The sequence below is a fragment of the Lutra lutra genome, chromosome 6 (assembly GCF_902655055.1).
Source record: "Lutra lutra chromosome 6, mLutLut1.2, whole genome shotgun sequence".
NCBI classification, from domain to species: domain Eukaryota; kingdom Metazoa; phylum Chordata; class Mammalia; order Carnivora; family Mustelidae; genus Lutra; species Lutra lutra.
Genome location: NC_062283.1, coordinates 129,281,565 through 129,303,180, shown reverse-complemented (window position 1 = coordinate 129,303,180; position 21,616 = coordinate 129,281,565). Strand labels below are relative to the sequence as shown.

Here is a 21,616-nt window from a genome sequence, read left to right as displayed (position 1 = left end):
AAGAAAACTTACAATGATCTGAACTTTGTGAATTTTATCCTTGCATGTGAATCATTTAAAAAAAAAATTCAACCATGGAAAACAACTTTTTCCCTCTAGTAGCATATCCTGGCACTCTCTCCATGTTCCCCAGAGGCAAAGATTATTACCTAGACCAAGTATTACACGAGCTATTAGTTTATAGAATATAAACTCATGACTTGCATTTTTCATTTACAGTAAAATTGATGATACTATCCCTATAACATGATGTGTACAATTTCATAGCGGGCTTAACATGAAATTTGTTACATGCGTTCAATTCCACATGCCTACAGGACAGCTCATTTATGTTTTGTCGCTTGGCATATAAGAAGGAAAAAATGCTATCTTAGAGACTGGAAATAAAATGCACGAACAGGTAGTTTATGCCAACAGATTTTGAATGCAGTGCAAATACTGATCAAATTGCCAGTGATGGTGAACGATGATTTTTACCCACACTTTATTGAAGTTCACCAAATGGACTGCTCCTTTCCATACTCCTTTTTTTTTTTACAAACTCTCACTCCGAAATTTAGGTTCATAAATTTAGCATCCATAACAACCCCCACCTCTGGTTCTAGGCTTCCCTCATGAGATATCTGACACTGCTATTCGCTGATTAGAATCAGTGTTAATTTGACACGGCCAAGTCTCTAATTTCCACTCTTTGGCTGGGCTTTGACGAACATTCTTATAAAATAATGTAGGATCCAATCATGCACTACTCTCTTACTCCTCATGCCCCATCCAAGGCTGGGGCAGGAGGAACTTCAAACACAAAACAGAAATAGGGCTTTCCTTTAGAAATCCCACCAAAAAAAGGAGAAAGAGGGGATTACCAAACTAACTTTCAAGGTCTAAAAATCCAAATGCAGTATTTCACTTAATAGAAAGCACCTGTCCCCAAAAACTAATAGATCAAATACGTAAGAAACTAGAAGGAGAACTTAGCAAACATTGTCACTTTCTATAAATCTGTGGGCAGAACCATAACCCTAAGGTCCCTAGCCCTTGCTAGCTAGCGTTCCCATTGCTGGAAGGAGATTAAGCTGTGTCTATTTTTGTTTTATGTTGTGCTCTTTTTTCTGCGGAATTCTGCTTATGGGAAAGCACTACTGGGGATGTACGTTTAAATCAACCATTGGCATAATCAACAAAATGAGTCCCAAAGCAACTCAATTGGCAGGGTGAGATAGTTAATCCTTCTTTGCATGAACAAAGGGACATTAAATGTCATTACCTTTGAGAACAGAAATGTGCTGCCGGCTCTCTCCATCTGTAGGGTAGCTCCTGAATTCAATATCTTCACCATCTTTCAATTCAACCTTATCATAGCCGTACCAGCCAAGGAGTTCATTCATAGTGTTTTCTGCAAAGTTCTGGAAGAGAAGCATAGGCTTCTTTTTTATATAATCAATAACTGTTTGAAAAGAATGCATAAATCGAATTCTGTTTGCACTACCCATTGACTGCTAGACCTGCCCCACCTCCCCTAGAGTGGCGCTCATTTTTCAAATCATGTTCAAAAACCGTAATGCATTTAAATCTCAGGATGACGCATCCAATTATGACAGGCCTTCAGACACTTGCAATTTAAAGATAATAAGAAGAAAAGGTATTTGTCAGTTTTGCTTATAAATAGAAGTCATATTTTAGAATATTCTGCAAAGTCTATATCCCACACACGCACAAAAATATTGAAAGGTAAAGCACAAACACAGCTAAGAAAATATTTTGAAAATGAAAACAATTAATCGACCTTTTTGTGGTTCAGACTGATTTAAATTAGAATTGCTTTCTGATTCAGGTATTGTTTCTTAACATAACTCCTATCTCAGAGAAAGCAAAATCTCAGCCAAGAAATAATTTCTCAGTTGTCAAGCCTACAAGGGTCTCCCTTTTTAATTTTCCCTTTTGCAAGTGTATACTTTAAAAATCAATGCATAATTTGCTTTACTAATTTCACTAGCGACAGATTCTCCGTAAAACGAAAGGTCACTAGGATTGTCTTCTGACAAATAACGTAAAAATACCAAATAACCTTAAGGTTAATAGTAAGCCCAGTTTTGGAGAACACCTGAAAACATTTTATGAACTGTCAATCAATATGTAAATATAAGGTACTAATATTGTTGTTATTATACATACCAAAAATGTGAAAATGGTATAGTTGGACAGTTTTAAAGCTTTAATATCAGGTGACTATTTTTTTTGTGACCTTATCAACTGCTAGATCTGGAAATAAGATGTGAGACTGTATTAATATTCTTAACGCTTGCACGTGCCTTAAAACATCTCTGAGAAATAAACTGCAGTGATAGTCACCAGGAGTTCGGGGGTGAGGGAAATGGGGAGATAGTGGTCCAAGGGTACAAATTTCCAGTTATTAGATTAACAAGTCTGGAGATAAAATGGACAGCATGGTGATTATGGCTAATAATACTGTATCATATACTCAAATGTTACTAAGAGAGTAGACCTTTTTTTTTTAATTTAAAGTATTTTTATTAACATATAATGTATTATTTGCCCCAGGGGTACAGGTCTGTGAATCATCAGATTTACACATCTCATAGCACATCTTAAATGTTCTCACCATGAAAAAGAAATGGAACTATGGGGACGGGATGGAAGGGGTCACTAATGCCACAGCGGTAACCATTTTGCAATATATAAGTCCATCAAATCAGTGCATTGCACACCTTACACTTACACCATGTTACGTGTCAATTATACCTCAATGAAGCTGGGGGAATTTTCTTAAAATAAAAAGAAGGGCCCTGTGCTGCAGAATAAAGGCATCATAAATACAGAATGAATTTATTTATTTATTTTTAATCTCTATCTGGCAAGGCATCCTGAGCTTCCCAGACTTGCTAGAAAAGCAATACATTCTAACCTTCTCTGTGGCTCAAAGAACCTTTTCTCATTCTCCCTAGAAGCTGTCATTTCCGAATTATACTGGGATGTATAATTTATACACCTGAAACAAAGCACTCAGGCTAAACCAAGAGTGTGCACAGCCTCAACATGCAAGTTCCTGTTCTCTTGAATTTCACGACTTTAGATTTCAGCAGGGGTTGCATAAAAAAGAAGAGATATTACACTACTGACTCCACAAAAACAAACCTGGCATTTCAAACCACCCACAGAATGCTAGCATCTTTGCTTTCGTGCCCACTTAAGCTCAGAGCTCCAACTGGGTCTATTGGTGACGGTATAGGGTGCCGGCAGTTTAAAAAAAATCTAGCCAGATTGATTCAGTGTGACCATCCACAAGGCCAACAGTCAGCCATATCAAGCTTTAGTGAGGCATTTATTCTCTCTGATGGCTGGTCATGTCCACATTAAATAGACATTCTTTTCATGAGTGCACAAAGATGATATGATCGATCTGTATAATAATCGGCAACTTCTGGAATACCACTGAGGAGGACTCAGCTAAAATGCTGCTTTACTCAATCAGAAGAGATCCCTTTAATGAGGCTCCAGTCTCCCCTAACACCCAATTCTTTTCACTAAGCTAAGCGCCTGGCCCAGAGAATGACAGTTGCTAAGCACACAAATCGAGGCCCTCCATCAGTGGTCTGGCAGCAGAAATCTCCAAGGATGAGGATTACACCTTACATCCAAACCCCAACTCCCAACTGTGTTGAAAGCCAAATTCAAGCCATCCTCTTGGTCTGTGTGCTATTTACCCCAATCTCCAAGAGAACCGTGCCAACGAGACAGAAAATCTTTTTTGCATAGTAACTCCTGGCCACCATATCCAATTTTCTAGACCATTTGTATCTGGGTGCCTCTCTCTCTGGTTCTGTCTAACCTCTGAAGTGACACAAAGGCTACAGATGCATAATTCATGGAACAACCTGCCAGCCAAGGATATAGATTTGTTTGTTTTAGTCCAGCTGCAAATCCATTCAGCTTTTCAGAACCAATCCCAGGGACTGAGTCCAGAAGTTTCAGACATTAGGGTAAAGACTGAAACCTCAACTGGGTCATTAACACCAAATTTGTATTATTGGGACATCTTAACTATACCCCGTAGTTTATGGTTCATGCTGAAAACTCAGAGGCTTCATGGAACAATCAATTTGAACTTGATCTATTCCATGATTTTCAAGTTACTATAAATGTCAATGAAAATAAACTCTGAAACATTTCCTTTCTTGTCAGTGAAATAAAAATAAACACCTTAATGCTTCACTATATGCTTGCAAAAGCAGAAAACAAAAGGTTTATAAACCCTCAAGCCATAAATCTCAAATCTTTCATGGAAGGAGAAGCAAGATGAAAGAAAGAAAAAACAACACCAGAGTTTCCTGCAGCATATGAAATGGACTATTATTACTTCTGTCTCATACACTACTGTATTAAGAAATTAAAGAACCCCAAAGAATAGCTAATTTAAGATTTTTAATTGCTAGGTAGCATTTGATGCTAGATATCATATGGGCTCATTATGATACTAAACCAAAGGAAATGAAATAGATTTTTGCAGTTATCATCCAAGAAACATAACATACTCTACAAGAAATGAATTTAATGTTTATGGCCCATAAGGGTTTTCAAATCCTTCTGGTAGAAAATTCCAGCAGTTCTTTGTGTTCACATTTTTTGTATTATTACCCTTAAAAAAGGAGTTTTGTTAAAAAAAATTCCTTTCCTACAAAAGTTTCTCATGTATGCTATTTTTTTTTTTTATAAAGGTGATAAGAGGGGTGACTGGGTGGCTCAGTCATTAAGCGTCTGCCTTCCACTCAGGTCTTGATCCCAGGGTCCTGGGATCAAGCCCCACATCGGGCTCTCTGCTTGGTGGAAAGCCTGTTTCTCCCTCTCCCACTCCCCTTGCTTGTGTTCCCTCTCTCGCTGTGTCTCTATCAAATTAATAAATAAAATCTTTAAAAAAATTTTTAAAACAAAATAAAAAGGTGATAAGAGTTAAACTACAGAGATTTTAGAGGTAAAGATGTTCAATAAGACAAGTTACTATACCAAGGGAGGTAGTGAAATTTATTTCCCCCCAAATCTTTTCCCAGCAAATGTCCTAGAAATAGAACGGGAAACTGATGTCCCTCAAGGTCCCTCCCCACAGTAAGATTCTCTGAAATCAAAGAACTTTGACTTACACAAGAAATTAAGTATCTTTTGCAAAGAAATATCATAATTATCATGATCATACATCATAAATTTTACCGAACAGTTACGATTTCAAATATTTTATCATTGCTCCTATAAACCATGAAAATTGTGCCAGAAATTTCAATATTCTGGCATCTGAATCGCATTTTGCAGACTGCCTCTCACCCTTGGAAATGGCACAAAAATCCTCTCTCATACCATGTGGTCCAATTTGGGTTTGGAAAATAGGTCACTATAATTATAATGATAATGTCTAACACTCTTACAGCACTTTACAGTGTTTCCACATCCTTTAACTCTCCTGTTCCTTTCAATAATCCTGTAAGTTGGGCATTTGATTTCCACAATAAACTTTTGGTGAACCTGTATGATACCTTCATTTTACAACAAAAAATTAGTGCATCCAGAAGGTAAATGGTAGGCATGAGACATCACCCAATAAAGTCAAAACAAAATACAGATATTCTGATTCTTATACCAGGCCTCTTTCTACGATCAGTTCCATATAGTCCAATGTGTCAGCAATTCCAAAGAACCGACCTCCTTGGACCAACCAAAGAGCTGCAAAGCAATCATACTATAGGATGTCAACATCACCTGTAAAGAGCTTTCCAACTCGGGCCCCTATCTACCTATGTTAAAACTTCATTTTACTTGCTTTTGGATTTGATCATTGGTCTCTATTCTCCTTAATTATTTGTATTGTTGGGGGGGTGGTCAAAATTCACTGTTGAAATTTAATCATCTCATTTTATAATTTTGGGGGCATTGCATCTGATTCTAATTGCTCTGTACATTTTTTTTTTTAAACACGATTTTATTTATTTATTTATTTAGAGCACATGAGCAGGGAGAGAGGCGTGGGGGGAGAGAGAGAGAGGGAGAGAAGCAGACTCCCCACTAAGCAGGGAGCTGACACAGGCCTCCAGCTCACAACCCTGAGATCATGATCTGAGCTGAAATCAAGAGTCAGATGCTTAATGGACTGAGCCACCCAGGCACCCCTAATTGCTTTATATTTTTAATATTTACCCCAATACTTCCTTACCTTCTCCAATTCCTCTTTCTCAATCCCAGGACTCCTAAATTCCTAACATTTAGTCTGAAAACATGAATTTAAAAAAAAAATGGGTCACAGAAAGATGATGGAAAGGCTGGAAATTTTACTATTTCCCCATTCTTTCTGAGTTCTTTTGATACTGGCAAAATATATTTTTGTTGAAACTTAATTCCCAGGTCATTCATTAGATTCTCCCCTTCTTTACCTGGAGGTAATGTACAAGTGTCAAAGTTCCATCTAAATGATTTTTCATGGAACATTTTACTGGTAAATAATAAAGAGTTAACTTCAAGACACTTTGAAAATTGCAGTAATTACAAATTCTCACAATACTTCTGAAATGCAAGTACTTCAAGGTCTTCGAAAAGGACTAATGATTTTATTTTGAAAACACCAAACAGACTTAAAATATAGGTAGGTAACAGGGCACCTGGGTGGCACAGTCAATTAAGCGTCCCACTCTTAGCCTCTGCTGGGGTCATGATCTCAGGGGTTGTGGGACTGAGCCCCCCCAGCCCCCAGTCACACTCAGTGAGGAGTCTCCTTAGGATTCTCTCTCTCTTTCTCCCTCTGCCTCTCCCACCAAGCACTCAAGCTCGCTGTCTCTCTTTCTCTCTCTAAAATTAATATATCTTTAAAATACAGGTCAGTATCACTGATGTCTTTCTTACCAGTCCTCATAAAACTGAATGCCGACATGTTTCCAACTTTTTACCCTAACCAAGAGAGCAGAAAGTTTTCAGAGAGTTCCCAATCATTCATTCAAATGAGGGAAAAGCCATGTCCTCTCTCTCCCCACAAACATAATCCCAATTTTCACTCCAAGTCCCAGTTTTGGTACAATATGTCACCTATCCCAAATACACTATAAGTTACCCAAGGGCAAAAACCTTTTATTTTCCCAATGCCCCACCTAGGACATTACCTAGCACTTAGAATGCACTCTGTCAATGTGCTAGTGCATTTGAATACATTCACAAATCTTAAGTTTAAAAATACAGAGAAATGATCAAATAAATTTCAAGGAAATTGATTCTAAAAATGAGTATGTGCAAGTTAAAAGAACTATAATATCCAGTGTTAATAAGCAGTCTCTTAGTGCTGGAAATTTAAGTTGATACAACTTTTAGAAAAGGTTATTTGACTGTATGCAGTAAAAGCCTTTAAAAATGTACATACCCGGGGCACCTGGGTGGCTCAGCGGGGTAAAGCCTCTGCCTTCTGCTCAGGTCATGATCCCAGGGTCCTGGGATTGAGCCCCACATCGGGCTCTCTGCTCCGCAGGGAGCCTGCTTCCTCCCCTCTCTCTCTCTGCCTGCCTCTCTGCCTACTTGCGATTTCTCTCTCTCTGTCAAATAAATAAAATCTTAAAAAAAAAAAATGACATACCCTTTCATTCAGCAATTTTATTTCTCAGCACTGTAGGAACTATTCTAAGGAAATGTGTGCAAAAATATGCATGTTCAGGAATGTTAATCTTGGTGTTTTTTTCTTTTTTTTATTTTTTAAAGATTTTTATTTATTTATTTGACAGAGAGAGATCACAAATAGGCAGAGAGGCAGGCAGAGAGAGAGGAAGGGAAGCAGGCTCCATGCTGAGCCGAGAGCCTGATGCGGGACTTGATCCCAGGACCCTGAGATCATGACCTAAGCTGAAGGCAGCAGCTTAACCCACTGAGCCACCCAGGCGCCCTCGATATTTTTTTCTTAGAAACAAACTATATGTCAAACAATAGGAAACTGGATAAATAAATTACAGCTTAGTCATGGGATGACTAAAATAGAATACTATTTTGCACTAAAATATACTCTGTAGATAAATTTTTACTGCCATGAAAAGCTATTAACAATATATTAAGTTAAGGATAGAATACTAAAAGACCATTTTTGTTTTAAAAAATAGTATATATCACACATAGAAAAGGGCATTAAAAGACATATATCAAAATGTTGATAGTTATTATGTCTGGGTGGGAAAATTATAGGCTTTGTTCTTCTTTCAGCTTACTTGTATTGCTTACTCTACCACTTCTATCGGGTCCATGTATTCTTATAAAAATAAATCACTTTAATTAAAAATTAATTAACACATAGTCTTCTCATAGACAGCCATGTCATCCGCATTCACAGTCCTAATGACAATAAAAAGGATCTGTCAGTTATATAACTTCAAAACATTCTGACACACACTGTCCATGAAAGTGAAGCCTATGAGAAATACTTTCAAAGGAAACCCCCATTTCTAAACAATTTACAAGGTTGGGGGGGGAATGCTAGTATCTCTACTGGTTGAGATTATGAATGATAGAATGGTGGTTATTTTTGGAAAATATTTTATCTCCCTTTTCATCTCCATGTGTTCTGAGACAGATTTCTATTAAGCGTCATTGAACTTGTTAATTGAGATTTTAAAGGGGGGGTGAGAGAGCAATTTGCAGAAGACAGCTGATTTCTTCTGCAGACGTAAGAACTGAACTTGATCACAAGTGGGTTTCCTAGCACTATGCCCACATCTGGCCTAAGGTTGGGTCTAAGTCACCTGTCTTAAGATGGACTCACTGGATCGGTTTTATTTTAGAGCTCTGCAAGAAGGTCGGAAGGTAAAACTTAAATAATGCAAAAGAAATATTTTAAGAGCCCTTGACACATTTACTTCCACATTCATGATACCACTGGATCAGATGGTATCTTAAGGATGAAGCACTCCCCACAGATGACCCAGTAGAGGCCATCCACATGCATGGAATCAGAAGAGCGGCCAGTTTATACCTGGGTACCCACTGAAGCCTTGATGGTTTTACCCGAACTACAGCCTATTAGCCTGAGATCCCTTAAAGATGGTCACTGCACTCCATTTGGATCATTTTGTAGCATAGTCCTTGGCCACAACGCATTGATGACAATGCCGTTCTAAGGGCAGAAGACACATCGTCACACTAAAATCCAATTCCGGCCTGAAGCAGGCCTGCGGGGAAAGTCTTGTTCTCTTACTGATATATTCTAAATGGGAAGTCTCCATCATTGGCATAGGAAACCAAAGTTGTGTGTTTCCACATATAAAACCTATATTGCTTCATGGTCTTTTTGTGACATGTCACAATTATGTCCCCACATTTTAATCTATTGGCCAGGACATCAAATGTCCTAAAAAAGGTCAAACAAATGCTGTGACATTGCGGATTCCAGCCTTGAGGCTAACATTGTGGCAAGCAAGGCAGGTGTGTGGCTATGGGCAGCTGTGTCCCCTCGCAGCTGCAGAACCCCCCTAAAAATCACCAGGACCTGTTACATTGTCTTTCTGTCCCTGCCAAAGCCACTCGCCTTAAAACCGGACAGAGTTCCACAACCGTTTGGTTATGTAAGAGATATTAACACCCATCAGTCTACGGATCCTAAAATATACATTCAGCAAATCTCACTCACCACATTCTTTCATGTCTGTTTACACGTTTCAGTTGGCAGCACCAAAAACAAAGTACTCTTTTTTTTTTTTTCCTCATTCTACCCAGTAATATCCCTTCTCTTTTAGGAAAATATTCAATAATCTTATTAGCTTGAGAGTGTAAGTGTGGCTGACTTCCCATTCCACAAGAGGAAGTTTGAGACTTCAGAGCTTTTTAAATGTTCCGCCTTCTACTACTTCTAATAATTTTTTTAAAATTTATTTATTTGACAGACAGAGATCACAAGCAGGCAGAGAGAAAGGGGGAAGCAGGCTCCCTGATGAGCAGAGAGCCTGATGTGAGGCTCCATCCCAGGACCCTGAGATCATGACCTGAGCTGAATGCAGAGGCCCAACCCACTGAGCCACCCAGGTGCCCCTAATAATTTTTTTTTAAAGAAAGAGAAGTATAAAGACTTTTAATGAAAAGGATACTTGCCTAGAAGATATAAAAAGCATGGTCACCTAACAAGACACTATCTTTCTCCGTGACTCTCCTTTTTTCAGTCATTTGTGCTCACTGATATTTGCCCTTTTCAAGGCCCTGTTTTTTACTTTCCTTTAAAAACTCTGTTACCTCTTGGTTTCTATGAGTCTGTCTTTCACACAAGCAGAGTAGGGCTTGGCTTCTCAGAGCAGTGCTTGGCAAGCACAGAGGCAGGAAACGCAGAAGGGAATGAGTCTGTCAGACTCATTTTCTTCTAGTTCAAATGTTTATTTCAGATTCAGGAGGAAGTGGAGTGGTTCCTTTCCATTTCCTGGTCTCTGGAACCTGCGAGTTGTATAAGGCTTCGAGAATCTTGCTCTATCACACTCACAGGTTCACAGACAGAGAGAGACTCTTTTCAGAAAGCCCTGGTTTGAACAGAGCAGAATTCATAGCTCTCCGCGCCCTCCCACAACTCTCTTAATGGGTTTTGACTGGAGCCTTGAGCAGGACAATGGAGAGCAACGTGGAGAACAAACTGGTGGGAGCATCCCCTTTCAGCTTCCAAGGAGTAGGGACCATGTCCCAGCTAACATGAGTCCCCAGCCCCGCCACGTGACACACCTGGGGCCACTGCTCAGCAGCGAGGTCTGACGTGAGTTGTGAATGTCACAGTGAGATCTGTCCTGAGCCCACTTTCTAAGTTCCTGAGACTGGCTGTGTCTGACATCAAGATGGAGTATCAGCAGCAATACTTAAAATATACCTGTTTTAGTAATGAGCTGATTTCAACCTTGAACATGCTGACTTTTCCACACTGTGATTTCTCTCTTTTTTTTTTTTAAATGGAAACCTATTTATTTCACTGCACTCACCAGCTTGATTCTGCAACTTGCTTTATTATCTATGCAGTTGACACAGGTCATTTTTAATGCCAAATGGAGACCATCAGAAACCAAATTAGCAAATCTTGTGGTGAGTTTACTACTAAACTCTAACAGATGTGCCTGTCTCTTAACTGTAGGCATCAGGACTGTAGCATAATTTTAGGTACAAATTACTTACTGGGAATATTTATAGACCAAAAAAAAAATGCTTCAGTAAAGGAGACCCGAAGGCACTTAACTCAGATTATCCTGTAGTTTAACAATTGACAGAGAAATAACATTGTAAATGTATTAATTATGGTTTGTTTAAGAAAGTTTCCAGGGCAGAGAGCTTGATCTAATCACATTGGTTTTGTCAGAGCACTTTAAAAGATAAAAATCTGACTCATTACCTCTACTCATAATGTAGTTTTTTTGAGTTGCATTACTATTCGGTAGCCACTAATCACGTTCCCTAAGATCTATGTATGCAAAAATACATACCCTTAAGTACAACTGTATTTACACTTAACACATGTATTTACATTTACACATTCAAAAGTACAAACTCATTTTTATGTTCTATCTACCATGCTCTAGGGGAACTCCTAAAATGAATTAGTCCTTCTATATGTTGGGATTCGCTCCTAGGATCCATTAATTATGACACATATGAGCTAACAGTATATTGAAGACTATTATGTCTTCACTAGATACAATCACAATACTCACTTTGGAAACCACAAATAGTCAAAATGTGAATTGCATCACCATCTAATTTTTTTAAATTGTCTCTACTGGTCTCTAACTAAATCACACTTATCGTAAGTACAGTAAAGTAACAAGTCCCTTTAATCAAGAAAAACCAGGATAAAGTGAGGAAGAAGAAAAGGAAAGATAAGGAAACATTGTAAAGGTCATAATGAGACAAGCATTTCTACTTGAAGATATTTTCACTACACTACAAGCAAGCTATGCCAAGTCATGTACTCTTCACACACAAAATTATATTGTATCAAATTCAAATTTGTTACAACTGCCATGCACATTAAACCAGTGATAACGAAAATGTAACTGAATATCTGATCTAGTCAAACAGCGACCAACATTAGCTCCCAGCCACATGAAGACAATCTCCAATGCCATTACTGGTGTCAGCTAAACCTCAGCCAGTTTGTCCTCTCCAGCCATTTTTAAATAAATATGTAACTATCTCAATTAGGAGGTTTTGAAGAAAGCCTCATGATGAGGTGATTTTGTTGCTCATTCTCAGCGCCCTGCATTTGCTGTACTTAAAATAGACACTTGTACCAATGTCCTTTCTATTACCCGAAGGGGGGGAAAATCACATACACACCAGTCCTTTCTCTTTCAGCTCTCAGAGAAGCAACTTGATCCACCCAGTGTTGAAACCCGAGTAGGTCACTGTACACCATGATAAAATTCCCTAATCCCTGAGCCAAATCTCCCTAAGGGGGGCCTCCTCCTGACCCTCCACTTCCCAGGCTGACTTTTCCATTCGCTCTCTCCTCTGTCCCCCTTTCATTTCCCCTACCTTCAAGCCTTGATATGTGATCCTCGGTGGGGGCTCAGGTTTCCGTTTTTACAGCTTAGGCCGTGCTAGCTGTATACATTCCTTTCTTTCTGCCGGGCAGTGATTACTTACCAGGGTTTAGTTTACACTGGTCCAGATGAAAGCCGTTCAGATGAAGGCAAACACAGCCAGGCAGCTCCAGCAGCACCGATATGAAGCTGCACAAGGCCACATTGTGTTCTCGGTGACATTTTGTTGCACATATTTTTATACAGGGCAACCAACTTGTTATGTTACTCTACACTGTGGGTTTGGGGACAAGGAGGGGTAATAGTAAGATGACGCTGAAGGGGGGGGTTATTGATGCGGTTGGTAATATTAAAAGCAGAAAAATATTAATGAGTTCAAACTAACCCTTTCACGGTTTGACTTTGAGCAAATATGTTTCAAATGAAGACTTTGGGGGCTCTTCTCTTAGAGGAATACCTACAAAACAATTCCAGTAGAAATGGGAATTCATGCCTTTTGGCATGGTGTGCACTGACATGACTGACGATTTCCGCGAGGCTCTCCCACACATGGGTCCAAACCAGACAGAAAATGCCAGTCCTACAGGCAACTGAATTATTTGCTGCGTAAAACTTCTTACTTAATGCTGCTCTGCGCAGAAACGATGAGGACAACTTCAAATAGTAGATGGTGATTTGGAAGAAAAATAACATTATTTAAAAAGAGGAAATTCTGTACACGGAGGTTAATACCATACTTAGTCCTGCAGCATTGGCTAAAAATTGTGTAATTTTTCCCCTTCACACAATGTTGTTTTTGTTTCTTCCTCACCAGTTCAGACAAACATCTGTTATACTGTAGAAGGACAACTATCTCCCAAACCACGGAGTGCGCCCGCAGCCAAAGTCAACAACGAGAGCCCCAAGCATTGAGCACAGTCAGCCTTTATATCCAGCCGGGATAACATTTCACATGTTTTGATTAAAATTAGCTAATTTGTAATTCTAGAACCTATGAAACTTAAAATCTGCCATCCATATAGATCACATTAGGCAGTGTTTTAAAGGGCCAGTGCACACGGATTTCCTAGTGGCTTCACTTCTCTCCTCTTCCCTCACCCCACATTTAAAATGAAATGGAAAAGTAATCTGGAAATGCAGGACAGGAGGGAAGGGTAAGTGAGAAAGAATGGTTTTTGTAGACTGTTTGAATTCCACCCCCATTGTAAGACAACTCCTACTGGTCTCTCTTTTTAAAAACTATCATTGAATTCAATGGTGGTTTCCATCAGAAGGCAAATCTTCCTAAACTCTCTTTGGACCGATTGAGGCTGCCCCTTATGGTTTCAGACAAAAAGTTCCTCACCCAGAAATAAAAAGTCAAATCTCCAAATTGAAATTGCTAAACATATGCACCTACGTATTCATACAGCAAGTCTTATCCATGTGCCCCTTTCTAAACGGGCTTCTCAGAAGGCACTCTTCACAGAATATGTTGTAATCAAGAAAGCGTCAAAACGCGATAAATTTTATTAGTCATTTAGTCGCATGCCATTTTCATCCATTCTGTCTTTTAAACACAAACTTCGCCAACCTGACAAAGTCAGTTGGCAGTGTTTAGAATTCTATGCAGAAGACGGTGAACATCAGGGCGGCTACGGAATGAAAATTAAAGTCCCCCTGAAAACTGCTACTTGCTTGTAATTCACAAAAAGAAAAAAATATATATATTTTGAAATCCAGAGAGACTCGTGAAATCAACACAGAATAAAACCCTCGCCGGGCAAAAGCTTCAACTTCATGGAAAATAATGGGGGGGCGGTCCGGAGCTGAGCGGTGCTCTTGTGCAATCGCTCCAACGCGAACAGCTGGAGCGCCAGGCGGCTGCGCTCACCACCTCTGGAGCACCGCTGGCCTGGCGGGGAGCCCGGCCTCGCCGACAGGACTCCCGGCTGGCCTTTCCGAACAATGGGCAGGCGCTCTGGAAGGCCGCCCCTCAGTTATCTTTCAGCCGGGCTAGCCCGGGTCTGCTAAACTGGGAAGCGGAGCACGCAAAGGGGAGCGGGAGGCGGAGGCAGCCGAGTGAGAGGAGCGGCTGGGGCGGGCGAGGCAAGCCGGCCGTCAACACGGTACCCAGACCCATGCCGCCGGGGCCGCACTTGCCAGGGCACTGACAGCCTCTTTACACCACCACAGCTGGCTAGTTGGGGGAAAGCGGGATCGAGGAGCGGGGAGATGAACTGAAGGGCAGGGAGCAATCGAGCGCTCCCGGGGTTCCTCGGCCCGGAAGCTCCTTAACTTTGGAGCGATCCGAGAAATGGTTCCCGAAGAAAAGGGGGAAAACTACACCGCCGACTAGGAAAGCCTCTTCACCATGTCCACCCGCCACTTGGGCCCCCGGTCCCCTCCCACTGAAACGCGCCTGTGCCAACCTGGGGTTTATAAGGTTAAATAGTATGTGGTTTCCCGGCCGCCCCCCACCCATCAAATCGGAGGCAGGCAGCCTCGGGGATGCAGCCCGCGAGTTGGCCTCGGTTTTGCACCTGGAGGAGGAGCTGAGGCTTTCTGGGCATCCTACAGAAACTGACAAGCGCTCCCCGTACCCCCCAAATCCATACAACGGCCAAAAGGGAACGAGCGGAAGAAAGAGCTCAGTCTCTCCAGCCCCAAAGTCCAAAAATACCTTCATTTCCTCATTGATCTCCCTTTTCACTGGGTGAGCCGGTTTCCTGCTCCTTTTATTTTCCGGAGGTCTCCCTTCTTTCTCCATTTCTGCCATGTTTTTGTGTCTGGTTTCTGTGGAGATGAAATGGCTGCTGCCGCCGCCGGCGGTGGTGGCGGTGGTGGTGGTGGTGGTGGTGGTGGAGGTGGTGCTGATGGTGGCAATGCTGGCGGAGGTAGCGGTGCTGGCGGGGCTGGGGCTGGGGCTGGGAGGGGGGAGGGCAGGCGGGCGCCGGAGAAGCGGGGTCTCTTCTAGCGGCGGAGAACGTCAGTGGCTGTCAGAGGGAAAGGTAGCTCGAGGAGTCTCGGGGATGCCGCCGCCGCCGCCGCTCCTGCTCCCGCTGCCGCCGCCGCCGCCAGCGCCGCCGCCGCCGCCGCCGCTGCCCCTGCCGCCGCCGCTGCCTCTGCCGCTCCCGCCGCCGCCGCCGCCGCCGGGCTGCATCCTCGGTGCCCCGTGGAGTCGTCAGCCATCTTCCGTCGCTCTGTCCGTCTGCATGGGCGAGCGGAACGAGGGCCGGGCGCGGAGAGAGCTGCTCTGGGCGTGCGTGCGTGGATGTGTGTGTGCGCCGGGGAGAGCGCGCCAGCCCCGGCGCCCAGCGCCTCCTGCTAGCCGAGCCGGGGGCGGGCCGGGGGCCGGCGCGGGGAGGAGGGGGCGGGAGGGAGGGGGAAAGGTGGGGGGGGCTAGGACGGCCCCCGGCTCCCGAGCGGGCGTGGCTTCCACCGTCACTGAATACGCGGATGCTGCGCGGCTTCGGGGGCTGCTCGCGGCCGCTTGCTCATCCGCGGCGGGCACCGGCGGGACGCGGCGCCCCTCGCGGCTGCCACCTCGGCGAGACGGGCCCTGGGGCCGCTCCGACCCCAGCTGTTCTTAGCTCGGTGATGTGGGCTCGCGTGGGTCTGAAGTTAGCTTTTGAGCCCGTCCTAAAAGCTGCTAAAGAAAGAAAAATAAATGAATGGGGGTGAAGGGAGGAAGGTGGGCGGTGGGAGGGCACGGGGACCCGAGGTCGAGTTGTAAAAGGGCCGCTTTGCTTTCCCTCGCGGAAGGCAGACCGCGCTAGCCGCCTGCGGATCCGAGCGCCAGGGTCTCGGGGGGAAGGAGAACACTGCCCGGACCTCCCCCCGCAGTTGCCAGGACAGTGTCCTCTCCGGGGACCCCCTCAGGGCGCGCGGAGGCAGGAGGCCCCCTGGAGAGTTCCCTGTGCCCGCTCCGCGGGTTCCCAACGCGGCGCGGGCTACGACTGCGCTGGCAAGACCGCTTTTGCCTCTCAGTGAACCACTTAGAAGTAGGACATCTCGGCCCTCAGCCCCCTGTTCTTTCTTCTTTCTTTTCCCTCCAGTTCGCTCTCGCTCTTTCTCTCTCTCTCTCTCTCTCACACACACACTTACACACACACGTGTATCACTACAAAGTAACGGCTTTACCCTGTGACCCCGCGCGCACCCTTGTTCCAGTGCCCTGGGTTTAACCTCCAAAGCATTGGGTGCTGCTGGGAGCGCAGGGTCCCGCGTAGGGTTCCGTGGTCCGGGTGCTGGTTGCCCTCGCCCCGCCCGACGGGACCCTCCCTACACCGCCAGGCGACACTTCACCGCGACTTCCGTGCGCCCGGCTGCTCTCCCGCAGCCGTGATAGCTCTCCCTGAGCTCTCGCCCCTCCGCTTTGGCCCTCTCGGTCCTCGCCTGGGGCCAATCAAGCTCGGATTGCATTTGTCGCTCTCTGGGTTGAGGCATCGGTGTGAGCTTGATGAGGCTTCCGTGAGATACGCAGCCCAGACCGCTCCTACGCGCTGCAGGGGGCACATTGACGTTCCCCTCTTCGCTTTCCCGCGCCGCCACACTTCGTAATTACCTGACACAATGCGATATGGGGGTGTCCATTGTTCCACTGCTTGTTATTATGGAGTGTTCATTATAACAGTGGTGGAACTTAAAATTACACAATTTTTCAAGTACTTAAAGATTGAATGAATCGGTTTGGGGAATATGAGTCAGCTTTCCATTAAAATCTGTTTGGCCTGTCAAACGAGGCTCATTCTGGGTATCACGTTGCCTAATTTGCATTTTAGCACTGTTTTGTTTCTAGAACGTCAAATTAGAGATATTTGGGAGCTCCTCAGGAGGGCTAAGCACTTCTACGGTGGCTGTTTTGCATCTTAGCATTATTTTGGGTCGTAAATGCCAAAATACAAATGCTTGGGAGTGTGTCCAAGAAAGCTGAGCACCTCCTGTCGCCTCTTCTCTTCCCGGTGTGGAGGGAGGTGGGGGGGAACCGCACCCTGCTCTGCGTGGCTCGCTGGATCCCAGGCGAGCCAGGAGGCCAGAGTGAGAGAGGCAGAGTCAGAATCTGTTCCTGCAAGGGGTCCAAGCAAAACATTTGCCCGGAAAAAAAAGTTTAAGATCCTGGGGTGGTTATCTGGGGCAGAAAAACTCAAGAGAGGTGGATTGCAGAGTTTTTAGAGAGCGCTCTGCCATACAGGCATCAGTTTGTTTAAGATTTTTCCAGCAACCTTAGGGAGTGTACCCAGGATACACAGGTGTGAGCCCAAGTCTTCTGGGAAGTCTTGAAGCCAGTAGTAGCCCACAAACGACCTACAACGACCCTGGCAACAAGAATGAGGAGAGGAGCCCAAACCTGTTCGCAATAATGCACTACTCCCCGCCTCCCCCTTTCCTAGAACAATAACAACATTCCCCAAGGTGTGAAAGTGGGTATAGAGCTTCCTAATGCTGTTGCCAGTAGGGAGAGATGGAGAGCGGGTCTTTTTGGTTTTTCAATCTGAATTTCATCCAAAACATCTGATAATACGTGAGTTGGAGGTAGTTTGTTTTCTCTGTTTTGTCCTCTTGGTCTTTAATAAGTAGTCAGAAACTTTTTTTTTTTTTTACTTTTAAATATTCTAAAACGGTGGAAACATGTTGTAAAGTATACACAAAGGGAAGCTTTTTGTCTTCTGGAAACATATTTAAGTCCCCTCCGTTTCCTTTAGTGCCAGAAGCATTACAATCGATTCACTGTTGTTCACTTGATATCAAATAACAAGTTATATACCCAAAGTCCTAAGATACAATTTCACAAGTTAAGAATAAACAGAAAAGGTGAACTGTAGCCCAAAGTTATATTAAGAGGCAGCTATACTTCCTTTAAAGGAAGTTTCTTCTTCTGCAATGGCTCATTTAATAAAAGTAGTGATATTAATCAGCTACCTGTTCTTTCATAGCCCTATGTACTCCAGAAAACGGAGGTTGAGAATATTGTCTTAGAATCCACGATGCTTATCTTCAAGTGAGAGAATGAAAGCTCATATAGTATGTGTGTGGGAACTTTTAGTCCCGAATGAACTTCAGAATTAATGATTGTTATAGCTTATTAATGTCAAGTTTTAGGTTTCTTCAAATGTATTATAGATAAAGACAATTATAACAAGAGTTGCTGCTTTATGAATTTGGGTATATCATGAGTCTGATCATGTTCCATAGATAACTTTATACAGTCTGTTGGACGATAACCCCATGTAGGTAGAAACAATCTCCTGCATTTCAAAAGAGCCATTCTTGGGCGCCTGGGTGGCTCAGCGAGTTAAGCCGCTGCCTTCGGCTCAGGTCATGATCTTGGGAGTCCCACATCGGGCTCTCTGCTCAGCAGGGAGCCTGCTTTGCTTCCCTTCCTCTCTCTCTGCCTGCCTCTCTGCCTACTTGTGATCTCTCTCTGTCAAATAAATAAATAAAATCTTTAAAAAAAAAAAAAAAGAGCCATTCTTTCCCTACTATGATTTACCATTATGCCCCAGCTGCCAGCTCACACACACACACACATGCACACACCACCACCATCATTCAAGGCCCTAAACATAGAAATAGTCTTCAATATTCCCTTTACGACCCCCAACAGTCACTAAGATAAGTATAGGACTGACCTTTTTTATACATTCCTTGGGCATATTTTTGCTACTTTTACTCTTCAAGTCCTCTCTTGATATTCATTCTAACCAAATTCACCTAGAAAATACCTCAGAGAGAAGATAGGACAGCCCCAGGATGGTGTGCTTTGGACCCTCAACTTCTAGATCTGCTTCTTTGTTCTCTCTAAGACCACCTAACTCTGAGGCCCAATCTTCCTGCCTGGTAAGGAATGAATAAGTATTTGCTGATTGATTTGTATGACATAATAACACACTTACAAAGAGACTTTCCTGTATATTGTTTGAAAATAATGCTCATATTGAATAAGCTCTGTGGTCTAACCATATACAGGGACTAAAATATGCAGAGAAGTTACTATGCTGAGCACATTATAAGAATTACCTCATTTAATATTGACAAAATCTTATGAGGCAGCTGTTACGGTTATCCCCATTTCACAAATGAGAAAAGTAAGGCCTACACAAGATAAGTTATTAAGTCACAAGCTAGTAAGTGTTGGGCTTTGTGTCTGTAACTTTCTGTCCAACTCTAGTTATGGATTTCTTGATACTATGGTAACCTGATTTAATGAGTCCCTTTTAATAATCTGTGTTTTATCTAATCTAAGCCCCAGTTGATCTGTTTACGTCTTAACCCCTCTGAGATTGTGATACATCTTACAATGAATTCTTATAATTATAAATGACAACCTTTTTTTCTCCCCTCAATAGCACACTCTCCACTCAGTGGTGTGTTTGGTTATGTTAGATTATGCTACAACAGCAAATCAGAAAATCTCAGGACTTAAAGCAACAAACATTTCTACCGCTTGCTCACATGAAGTCTCCTGAAGATCTGTGTGACTCTCCAGAGCAACTTTCCCCTGTGTGATGGCTTGGCATTGAACCTCCACGCCAGCATGTGCTTCCATAGTCACTTCTCTAGAAGATGGAACCCTGAAGGAGCTCTCACCAGAGATTAAATGCTCCAGCTCTGCAGTGACATGTGTCACTTCTGTCTCCAATCCATTGGCCAGAGTTAATCATATGACCCTGCCCAACAGCTAGGGAGGCTGGGAAATTTAATTCCCCCATATTCCCCACAGAGAGGAGAACTGGATGTAGGGGAGCATTTAACATAAACCACAAGGCATCTTCATTGAATAAAATATGGTCATTAGGATCAATCAATGTAAATATCAGGGATCTTTTTTATTCAAAATCTATGAGCAGCAATTGGCTTGTGATTTGTTATACGCCCCCTAAAACATACTTTCAAAGTCTGTGCTCATGTTTAATTTCAGAGAACAGAAATTCAAAGTCAATTTCAAAAAGGACATTATGCAACAGCATAACTATAATACAGGGGCTTTAACCAGGGGTCTACAGGTGAGCTTCCAGACCTTTGGAATGTCCTAAAATCATATACAAAACATTCAGCTCATTTTTTTCTGGGAAATGGGCACGTATGTGTCATCATATTCTCATTTGGGATTCATGATTATTCACTCATTTATTCAACAAATATATATATTGAGGCCCTACCCTATTCTAGGCACTCTCATGGGTGCTTGGGATCGAGCAGCAAACACAGCAGATAAGTTTCCAAATTTCAGAAAGCTCATAGCCTGGAGAGGGGACGATAAGCAAGCAAGCAACAGGGAAGGCAATTTTAGATACAGATAGATGATAAAAGAACAATGTACTAAGTAAGCTACAAGAGTCAGAGGTCTGCTTTAGCTAAAATGATCATAATATATCTTTATGAAAAAAAATCTCACTTCGAAGGGGAAAAATGGGAAGGAACTGCCCATGCAAAGATTTTTGACATCCTGGAGAAAAGTGTTCTGGTCAGAATTCTTCTTTAAAGATGTATTTATTTATTTATTTATTTATTTATTTATTTATTTGAGAGAGGGAGAGAGAGAGAGAGAGACAGAGCCTGTGAGCTGGGGTGGGGGGCAGGCAGAGGGAGAGGGAGAAAGAGAATCTCAAGCAAACTCCCTGCTGAGTGCAGAGCCGGCCAGCCCCAGGGCTCCGTGGGCTGGGTCCCATGACCCTGAAGCTATGACCTGAACCAAAACCAAGAGCTGGTAGCTCAATGGACTGAGCCACCCAAGCGTGCTCTGCTCAGAATTTTAAAGGAGCTGAAGAATGGATGTGCTGAGCATGTTTGAGAAATGGAAAGGTGTCTATAGAGAACAAAAAGAGTGATAGGAGAAGCAGGGAAAGAAGAATACAGGGCCAGATTATATGGGACCTGTAGACCATCACAAGGGGTCACAATCTTATTTTAAAAGCAATGTGGATGGATGCACTGGGTCAAGAAACCTTCCTTTGCGTGGGAAGGCCTGAGTTTCTTCCTGGCTCCGTTATTTGCCTGTGGGGGTCATCCGGCCATCATTAGCTCTACCATTAAACACCAGGTTAACACAGCTAGGCACACCCTTGAGCAGGGATCCCCATTCTCCTTGCAGTTCCAAGAACATTCTTGTC

General features: G+C 42.9%; 1 protein-coding gene across 2 annotated transcripts in view; it reads right to left on the bottom strand.

The window, feature by feature from the left end:
• Window positions 1–16,814, bottom strand: part of SOBP (sine oculis binding protein homolog) — a 163,444-nt gene extending 146,630 nt beyond the window's left edge. The window contains exons 1-3 of one of the 2 annotated variants that reach the window (XM_047733768.1): window positions 16,647–16,814; window positions 15,187–16,155; window positions 1,265–1,403 (exon numbers count right to left, since the gene is read on the bottom strand). In XM_047733768.1, the coding sequence (XP_047589724.1) occupies window positions 1,265–1,403; window positions 15,187–15,282 (235 nt within the window). In that variant the 5' untranslated portion in view covers window positions 15,283–16,155; window positions 16,647–16,814. The remainder of the gene's footprint in view (window positions 1–1,264; window positions 1,404–15,186; window positions 16,156–16,646) is intronic. The other variant, XM_047733766.1, reaches the window with a different exon arrangement.
• Between the last annotated feature and the right edge of the window lie 4,802 nt (window positions 16,815–21,616).